Below are 10,083 nucleotides of genomic sequence, written 5' to 3' on the forward strand. Positions count from 1 at the left end.
ATCTCAAAAATCTGCGCTCTTTTCCTACTCTCTCTTGCACCATTAATATTTAATGAGGCAAAATGTACTACTCCCATTAGAAGGAAAAGAGACACCCCCCAAAACAGAAAAAAAAGCAAACCCAGAAAAGAATAATAACCTTTAACCATTCTGACTGCTTTCACCTTGTTCTGACTGAGCATTTAATTTGGTGAGAATTTTTTTCAAACGAAAAACTTCAGGGTTTCGAGACTTCTAAACAATTTAACTTTCTCGATAAATTGTGGAATGTCTAGAAAAAAATCCTCAATTTTGACTCTTCTCATGTTTTTTGTCACCTTTAAAAAATGCTTAATGTCATCTACATTATATACTTGACTAGAGAAGCCGCTCCCAGGCAAACTACCCGTGAAGCTGCATTCTGACCCCTCACCCTCACTGTCCGTATCAGTCTGACTAACTTCCCGAACATCAGGTTTTTTCGTCGGCTTACTAGCATGTCGTTCCATTGACTTCCTTTTTTGCGGTGCTTTGAAAGAATAATCATCCAATTCAAGTACCGATCCACCCAAATTCTGGTCCATCAACATCTGTTCTCCAGAATCCACCACATTGTAGCCATCTTCTGATTCTACCAAAGGGTCTATTATCGGTTCACCCTCTACGGGGTTCTTATCAACAACCAACACTTTCTTCACACCTGTAACTAGTTTTGTCGGTGTCACCTCATTATTTAGCTCCGCATCTACAGCGCGAGCTACACTAAGCCCCGGTACCTCCGCATCAACCGTAGTTTCATTCTGCACTACTCCAACACTAGTATTAGCGGCGTTTGACTCGACCCTTTTATCAGTTTGGGCCTCTTTCCTAGGACAATCACGTACAAGATGTCCATTTTCTTTACACCCGAAACATTTCATTGAATTCGTTGTGACATAAATCACATAATTGAAACTTTCATGACTAAAATTTAAAGTCAAATCCAACTCTTCAGTGTTGTCTTTTAAAATCATATAGACATAGCGTCGGAAGGACACCACATGTTTCAGCAGGGAAGACTTGCTCCCAATTGCAATCATTTTTATTGTCGAAACTAATTTGACAGCATTTCCGCCAAAACCTAATTTGTTATAAATGGAGGCACATTCGATAACATTACACGTTTCGACGGGGCTGAAAGGGGAAGCACCTGAGTGAAAATTCCATTAATTTCTACACCTGTTTCCACCAGTTGATTCGCCACTTCAATCGTCTTAACAAATATAACAACGGCACTATTCATCCTTGAGGCTCACAAAATATTCTCACAACCAATTAACGTACCTACAGCCAAACTACATTCCTCCACTCCAAACACTGAATCAATTTTGACCGCATGCCATCTAGTTAAGTGGCTAAAGCTCTCCTTCCCTGGAAACGCCATGCTCCCAGTTTAAAAACTGAAAAAAAAATATATATAAAGAAAAAAAGAAGAAAAGAAAGAATAAACTCGCACCTCACACTCCTGCTCACACACTCCGCACTCAACGCTCCTCCCACTCACTCGCACATGCGCAAACAGAGAGAGAGAGAGAGCGCGAGAGAGAGCGCGAGAGAGGGAGAGAGAGAGGGAGAGAGAGTGAGAGAGAGAGAGAGAGGGCGTCACATTACAAACACATACCAGCTTCATCACTGTGTCTGTCACGCGACTCTGTTGAAAATGAGTAGCATTGTCATGCAGATGTTTCGGAAATACCTTCAGGGCCGTAAAATATTGTCTCTGACAGTGAGGGTCCTTGTTTGAGTACCGCTGCCTGGTTTAAATATACACGAGGGTGTATAAATCATTTTTGGGTGAACCGTTCCTATAGGAATACAAATTAAACACAAATTTGTTGTATTTTTATCTCCTAACTGATCTCTCTCTATTCAGGAACTGAAACAGAGTATTCAGGCTTTGCTCACCACCAAGATTGCTGTCTACTTGATGACTTTTTTGATTGTCACTGTTGCATGGGCTGCACATATCCGGTGAGAGCCCTCAAGCACTACACGTCTATCAAGTATTAATTTCATGTAACTGCTGTTTTCATTCATTTGCATAAAGATTTCATTTAAGCATTTGGTTTTAGGTTGTTTCAAGTCATCGAGCGCATTGACGACACTCTTGCACTGCTTAACCTGGTGAGAACACCAACTAAAGTGTTCCTAATGAATGTCAAGTACCTGTGTATTCATTTTTAAAGTGTATAATGACTTTTAAACATCACATCTCTGTTCTATTTCAGGCATGTATGATGCTTATAACCTTTCTACCATACACAGTGAGTCATTCTACTGATGTTTTGAAAGATTGCTTAGTTTAGCACAATTTGACTTATGTACAGTACTTTCCTTTTACCTCCTCTTTAAGTGAAATGAAAAATCTGCCTGTTTATGACTGTTTTGAATGTTTTTTTGTTTGTTTATCTTGTTATAGTTCTCTCTCATGGCAACATTCCCTAGTTATACTCTTGGCATCCTCCTATTCTGTGCTTGTGTCATGGTGATTGGTTTAATTCAGGTGAGAACGCTTGCATGTCTGAATAACATTACCAGCATAAGATGCTTTGAGTTTTGTTTTACAGTCATGTTTTTTTGTCTTTAGGCCATGATTGTCTTGTATGGATTCAGCCGTCCTTTCTTCCTCAATGATCAGATCCAAATGTCTGAGAATCAGGCTTATTACAAGCGACGCATCCTTGAAGTCATCATGAGGGTTCCTATCATGTGTCTGTTTGCCAGCATATTTTCATTCATCTTTATCCCACTGGTACAGGACTTTAATTATTTATTAGTACAAACAAAAGCAGCCAATTACAGTGTTTATATAAATACAACAAGTGTATTTGCTGATAAAATTCTATAGTTTATTTTATTATGTAAATACATCATTTTTTAACCAAACTGTATTTTATCACATACATTATAACCTGGACCACAAAACCAGTCATAAGGATCAATTTTCAGAAATTATACATATATACTGTACATCTACACGCTGAATAAATAATCTTTCCATTGATGTATGGTTTGTTAGGATAGGACAATATTTGGCCGAGATACAACTATTTGAACATCTGGAATCTGAGGGTGCAGAAAAATCAAAATACTGAGAAAATCACCTTTAAAGTTGTCCAAATGAAGTCCTTAGCAATGCGTATTACTAATCAAAAATTAAGTTTTGATATATTTACGGTAGGACATTTACAAAATATCTTCATGGAACATGATCTTTACTTAATATCCTAATGATTTTTGGCATAAAAGAAAAATCTATAATTTTGACCCATACAATGTATTTTTGGCTATTGCTACAAATATACCCGTGACTTAAGACTGGTTTTGTGGTCCAGGGTCATATATTTTAATTAATACTTTTTATTTCTATATGTTTCCTCTGGCAGTCCTACATCATTTTGGCTGTTGTCATATTCCTGCCTTATATCTCTCAGTGTTTAAAATGGATCCGGAGTAAAGCCATCGGCGGTGAGAGCAAAATCTTTACTTTACTCTCTTATTCTTATATTGGATACATGTTTTGTCATTGTTCATACACTACTGTTCAAAAGGTTGGGGTTAGGTGGGATTTTTATTCAAATGTTTTTGAAAAGTCACTTATGTTCACCAAGGCTGAATTAATTTGATAAAAATTATGAAATATTATTAGTTTAAAACAGCTGTTTTCTATTTGAATGCATTTTAAAATGTCATTTATTTCTGTGATTGCAAAGCTGAATGTACTCCCGTCTTCAGAAATCATTCTAATATGCTGATCTGGTGCTCAAGGAACACTTCTTATTTTTATCAGTGTTGAAAACAGATGTGCTGCTTAATATTTTTGTGGAAACAGTGATGCATTCTTTAGTATTCTTTAATGAATAGCGTTTATTTGAAATGGAAATCATCATTCAGTGCATTCTTGCTTAAATTTATTCCTTTTGTTTGTTTGTTTTTTTAAATCCCAAACTTTTGAACTGTAGTGTCATTGGAGTTATTGTAATCTGCGTGATATCACTTTTTTAATGAACTCAGGTCAGGTGGAAGACAGTCCAGATTCAGTGCCCTTCTACACCTACCACCCCAGTGAACCTTTGAGTAAAGAGCGAGTGGAGGCCTTCAGTGATGGGGTGTATGCAATCGTAGCCACGCTGCTCATCTTAGACATTTGGTTTGTATCCCTCCAAAGCAATTCTGTCATTACTGGATCTTACAAAGAATTTGCACTGTGCTTCTCTTTAGTACATCATTTTAAACACCTTGTTAAAACCAGTATTATATCACAAAGGTAACTAATAGATTTGAGAGCTTAATAAACTATCTTCTTACACAGTGAAGACAACGTACCTGATCCGTCTGTGGTGAAGAAGGAGTTTGACAACAGCCTCATCGATGCGCTTCAGGAGTACGGTCCCGAGTACCTGGCTTACTTCGGTTCCTTCGCCACCGTCGGCCTGCTGTGGTTTGTTCATCACTCGCTCTTCCTGCATGTGACAAAGGCCACTCGCCTCATGGGCCTCTTCAACACGTTCTCGCTGGCCTTTGTGGGCGGCCTGCCGCTCGCTTACCAGCTCACGCATGAATTTCCCAGAGGCTCCCGCAATGAGCTGGAGGCCGTGCAGATCAGCTGCGTCATCATCTTCTTCGCTGGTCTGTTCCAGCTAGCGATGTGGGTGACGGCACTTTTCACGGAGCGCGAGACATTGCACCCATATGTGCGCTACGGCGGTCGAGAGCACGCCTTTATGTTGGCCAAGCTCTCGCTCTACCCCTGCGTGGCGCTCGGGACCTTCGTCTTCACCTGCATCCTGAGCCGCTTCAGCACGTCCATCTTTCACATGATGGAGATTGGCGTACCGTTTGCTTTTCTTTTACTGAGGTTGCTGGTCCGTGTGGCGCTGGCGGTTATCAGATGGCTCTTCTGTCCTGCGAGGAACGATTTGGATAGTGTTCCAGTAGAGGAAGAGGACTCACAGCTGCCCATTAATGATATAGTGACTTAGCAGTGAACGGAGAAGAAAACGCCTCAATGTTTGACGTAAAATCAAGGTTAGGCTAGAGCACTGCAGAAGACGTCCATATCGGTCAAATCTCTTTTAGTATAATAAACTGTGGAAGTGATTGGTCTTCATGATGAGTCTTCAATGTCATAGCAGTGGTCCGAGAAGAGCTGAAGAGTTTTTGTTCTCCTTACAGTACAGAAATGCACAAAAAAGTTTTTTTTTTTTAGCCTCTTAATGTTTTTATTAGCATGTTAAAACATTGTATTTATGTTTTTATGTACATATTTAAATGTGAATTAAATTACACTTCATTCACACAGTAAGAACTACAAACGTTTTTTTAGGTTATGTTGGTTTTAATATTACAATTATATTCTTGTTTTTAATTTTTATTACTTTTGCACGTAATTCATGGTTTTCTTCTGGAGCTGCAATTCAGGTCTTGGTATGTTCTAGTGAAGGAAATCTTTCGTATAACTGCATAAACGTCCAAAACAACATATATTAGGTTGAGGCGAATGCTCTGTCAAGGTTTCTGTAATGCTCTACATAAATCTATTTTTCATTTCATGTGACAATGAAACTGCTGATGCACCTTATATTAAATAATGACGTTAATGTTGCACTTACAGTCTGCTCTGAATGGAGCATATAGAGATAATAATTAAGATGCGTAAGCCATTATAAGATGTTTTGATTGTTTTTGTAGCATTTGAGATTAAGTTTTGTTAGTATTTCATCTAAATGTCATTACCATACTGCAAGATGTTCTATGTAAAGTGCACTTGTTTTTAATTGTCATTTTAAGTTCTTTTCTTTTTTAATACCTTCATATTAGCAGTCTGTTTTGGGAACTACTGTAGATGTGTCTGTTCACATGTTACTGTTTAACAACAAACAAAGATACAATTTTGAGAATAAACTCAATTGCTGCTTGCAGAAGTACTTTTGGTGGCAGATTGAAATCATGTAATGAATGTGACCAGAGAGTAAGTCAAAACAACTGAAGTTTATTCACCAAGTGTAGCATTGCAATAATAATAATAATTCTTATATTTTTTTCCTCAGTATTTCCCATAAACGTATTACTTTTTTTGACTTCTGGTAAATATTTACTACTGAAAACTCATTAAAAAAAATCTGAAAATCAGAGACATAAATAAAGGTTCCCTTTTTTTTTTTTTTAACAAATTTGAAACCCATTTTCAGCTAAATTTCTGTACAGTATATTTATTATAACTTAAATTGTACAGCAGCTCTAAAAAAAAAAAAGTAAATTGCTAATACAATTGTGACATCCACAAAATCAGCTGTAGACATCTAGAGGTGCATTCTCTTTTTGGTCTGATAGGATTCATATTACTTACAAACACAACATTCTCACATGACTGCATCTACTGGACAGCAGATGTGAAGGAAAGGAGCATGTAAACCTATTGCAGAAATGAATGAATAATGTAAGGGTCACTAAAGTTACAGCCCACTCATACACACATTTGGCACTTGGTCTGTTCATTTTGGATCCTGTGTCAAATTCTCCCATAAACATTTTTATTTAATCTTTCGAAAGGAAAAAGTGTAACCAAATGAGTTGAGAGGTCACCTGATAAAACTTGTTATGTAAACATGAACGAACGTTGCCATCAGATACTGACAGTCAAAACGATCCATTATACCACCATGACCAGGAATGGTGTCCGCAAAGTCCTACAAAATGAAAAATCACAAGCTCACAGTGTCACGCTCACTCTAAGTAGGTACAGACTGTAAGATCCAAATTCAAGTGTTTATGTGTGACTGCTGCTGAATGTGAACTAACTTTGATCTTGAAAGCTCGTTTGAAGCCACTGGCAAAGAATCCACCAAATGGTCCGATCAGAGAGGCGAACGTAGAGAGCGCAATACTGTGGATCTGAAATGGGTAAAGGTTCACCGTTTTCTGCAGACACAAGAAAGATGTAGACATCATTACATTACAAAACGATTATCATTTCGAAGGATTTAGGAATAAGACAACCCCTCTCAGATATTAGATATTAAGCAGCAGAGCTGTATTAGGCCACAATCTCTTAGCTGTTACAGTATGTAGTTTTGCCCCATCGTCTACTCACCCATCTAACTGCATTCTGCACCACTGCAGGAAGTGTGTATTCCTGTATCATGAAGAGATTTGAGGGCTCACACTCCACCGCAAAACGGTTTGTCTCACTGTTGTATTCCACTGGACAAACAAAGTACTGGTACTGGGATAGCAGGTACGCAAACTGGAATAGGAGGTTTTAGTTGTCACACAATTTAGTGATATAACAGTTGTTTGTGTTGCTTGAAGGTAGGGTGAGCATACAACATACAGATACATCCTAACTGGGACATATCTGCCTAAAAATGTACTAAAAAGTCCAGGTTTGGGCTTTCTTTTCATACTTGAAAAGAAAAGTAAGGCATTGTACGTAATCGGTTAATCGAGGTGTGTTACAAAGTGTAATCTACACAGAATGGTCAGAGCAGTGCAAATACATGTACATATAATGTATGAGAGGATACCAAACCCCTTACATTTTAGCCAATTTAGAAATCCTGGCCAGGACATGTCCAAGAAAAAAAAAGGATGTATGGTCACCCTACTCAAAGGTCTAATGGTGACTTACAAAGAAACTGAAGACCACTGTTGCAAAGAATCCCCCAATGAATCCTTCCCAGGTCTTTTTTGGGGAGAGCTGCGAGAGAGCAAAGAGGTTTGAGATAAGATCATTTTCACCCACAATGGATTCAATTATGGAAATGTAGTCATCAGTTCAGAAAATGAAGGGACGGAGAATGTTTATCACTAATGTTTAGTGCTGCGAGGAAACATCTACCATGCAAAGGTTCACAGGTTCACCTTAATCAGTGGAGTTCTTCCAAAAAAGAAGCCAAACAGGTAGGCCATGATGTCATTACAGATTACAATAGAGATGGGAACAATAAACCTAGAGAACAAATTACAGTTTCATTTTACAAACACATACTGTAGGAGAGAAGAAACTGTGCAGACAACGGGAGAAAAGAAAGTTCAAGTTAGTTTCATTTACTTCAGTTAATTATTTTAGAGAATTAGAATGTAAATTTGAATAAAGTTAAAGGGGTCATATGATGCGTTTTCAATTTTTCCTTTCTCTTTGGAGTGTTACAAGCTCTTGGTGCATAAAGAAGATCTGTAAAGTTGCAAATACTAAAGTCTCAAATCCAAAGAGATATTCTTTATAAAAGTTAAGAGTCAACCACACCTACCTAAAACGGCTCGTTCTAACACGCCCCCCACGTCTACATCACGATGTGGGAAGATTTGCATAACGCCGCCCAAATTTTCACGCAAAGAAAGAAGGCGTAACTTTTATTCTCGCTGTAGTATTGTTGTTGCCGCCGCAATGTCGTGAAGGCGCTGTGTTTCGTTGTGAAAGCAAAACTACTTTGTTTGGTCTTCATGGTTTTATGTTTACACGGCGCAATGCAACGCAACGCGTAAAAAAACAGTATAAGTAATTATAATCCGTAATTATGTCCCATACTGGACGCAACAAATGCCTCGTTTATAATGGGTTTTTCTGGTTTTGTCTCGTCGTGCCGGACACGGCATCACAGTATGGTAAGGTGCGTAACATTTCCATCACACGCTTGAGGTATTCGGCCAATATAATGGGTTTTTCTGGTTTTGTCTCGTCGCTCCGGCCGGACAGGGCATCACAGTATGGTAAGGGGCGTAACATTTCCGTCACACTCTTGAGGTATTCGGCCAATCACAACGCACTGGATAGCTGGCCAATCACAGCACACACTTTGTAAAAATCGAAGCGTTTCAGAAAGGTGGAGCATAGAGGAGAAACAATAATGTACAGTATGTGGAAAATGTTTTTTGAACCTTAAACCGCATAAACACATTTCATTACACTAAATACACAAAATAATGTTATTTTTAGCAACATCATATGACCCCTTTAACTAAAAGATGAACAATTATGAATAGAAAATAGTGTTTCTGCTCTCCCTTGAGCAGCTAGTTATCATTTTATCAAGTGGAACATCAGGAAACACAGGAATGCAGCTTGAGAAACTCAAGTAGGAGTGAGGTGAAACCTCAGACAGGTCTGTCAGGTCAGGTGGGCTTACCAGATCATTCCTTCAAACAGGTTCTGAATAACCAGATGTGACTGAGTCACCACAATCAACAAGGTCACATGGGTCCAAGCAAACTGGAATGGCAAGCACAAACACACACACACACACACACACAAACAAAACGAGTGAACGGTTGAAATGTTATATACTCACTGGAACAATGATAATGCAAAGCGAGTTATGGCACATATCCAAACACAATCACAGTGTGATTTATTGTGTTGAAATACAATTTTATTCTCAAATGTTAATTCAGAAGTCTGTACTAAGACTATAACATAAAATAAAAATAAACATTCTAAATGTTTGACTACTGAGCACTCAAGCAAACTTGGCTGTAACAAAAAGTATTTTGCTGCTGAGTGTTTCAGCGGCCAGTTTTTCAGTTCATGTGGAATGGGTGTGACCACACTCAAAGAAAGTGACATTTTGCTGACATCAGAGGTTTGACTGAAACAAGTCACAATTTGTGACTATTATTAGAAATTCTGAACCACTGTAGCCCTGTAGCTCAACAGCACAACACTTCAGTTTCTGGTTAATAAATAACCAGAAACTTACATCAAAACTATATTTGCATGTCTTGAAGGAAATATCAGTGCTAGCAAGGCAGCAGCTTCAATCAATAAAAAGCAGAATCAGAGCCACCATTTCTGATGTCATGACACTGACTACGTTTACATGGACATCAGTAATCTAATTATTTACCTTATTCTAAATAAGCCAATATTATGACTATGGTGTTTACATGAGTTGCTTTTAGAATATTCCTTTCATGTTCCTGTTTTACATGTTATAGTACATAGTTCGATTAATGGCACACGTCATTACGTCCCACGTGACGCCATCCAACGTCCCCTCCGGAATTTCACGTATAAACATATAGTTCGTCTTCGTGATGATGCCATGTACAGTTTTGGGTGTTTGA

General features: G+C 38.2%; 2 protein-coding genes across 2 annotated transcripts in view; one reads left to right on the forward strand and one right to left on the reverse strand.

Moving 5' to 3' along the window:
• Positions 1-6,155, forward strand: part of LOC107661229 (endosomal/lysomomal potassium channel TMEM175-like) — an 18,781-nt gene extending 12,626 nt beyond the window's left edge. The window contains exons 3-10 of the mRNA XM_016450727.1: positions 1,892-1,989; positions 2,091-2,142; positions 2,247-2,282; positions 2,438-2,521; positions 2,606-2,770; positions 3,405-3,486; positions 4,033-4,168; positions 4,331-6,155. Of these exons, the coding sequence (XP_016306213.1) occupies positions 1,892-1,989; positions 2,091-2,142; positions 2,247-2,282; positions 2,438-2,521; positions 2,606-2,770; positions 3,405-3,486; positions 4,033-4,168; positions 4,331-5,000 (1,323 nt within the window). The 3' untranslated portion in view covers positions 5,001-6,155. The remainder of the gene's footprint in view (positions 1-1,891; positions 1,990-2,090; positions 2,143-2,246; positions 2,283-2,437; positions 2,522-2,605; positions 2,771-3,404; positions 3,487-4,032; positions 4,169-4,330) is intronic.
• A 444-nt stretch (positions 6,156-6,599) lies between these two features.
• LOC107661230 (phosphatidate cytidylyltransferase 1-like) overlaps positions 6,600-10,083 on the reverse strand; it is a 19,742-nt gene continuing 16,258 nt past the window's right edge. Inside the window, exons 7-12 of the mRNA XM_016450728.1 lie at positions 9,147-9,229; positions 7,882-7,969; positions 7,649-7,717; positions 7,112-7,264; positions 6,820-6,939; positions 6,600-6,707 (exon numbers count right to left, since the gene is read on the reverse strand). Coding sequence (XP_016306214.1) covers positions 6,600-6,707; positions 6,820-6,939; positions 7,112-7,264; positions 7,649-7,717; positions 7,882-7,969; positions 9,147-9,229 — 621 coding nt within the window. The remainder of the gene's footprint in view (positions 6,708-6,819; positions 6,940-7,111; positions 7,265-7,648; positions 7,718-7,881; positions 7,970-9,146; positions 9,230-10,083) is intronic.

Source organism: Sinocyclocheilus anshuiensis, unplaced genomic scaffold, assembly GCF_001515605.1.
Source record: "Sinocyclocheilus anshuiensis isolate Anshui unplaced genomic scaffold, SAMN03320099.WGS_v1.1 scaffold1365, whole genome shotgun sequence".
Classification (NCBI taxonomy): Eukaryota; Metazoa; Chordata; class Actinopteri; order Cypriniformes; family Cyprinidae; genus Sinocyclocheilus; species Sinocyclocheilus anshuiensis.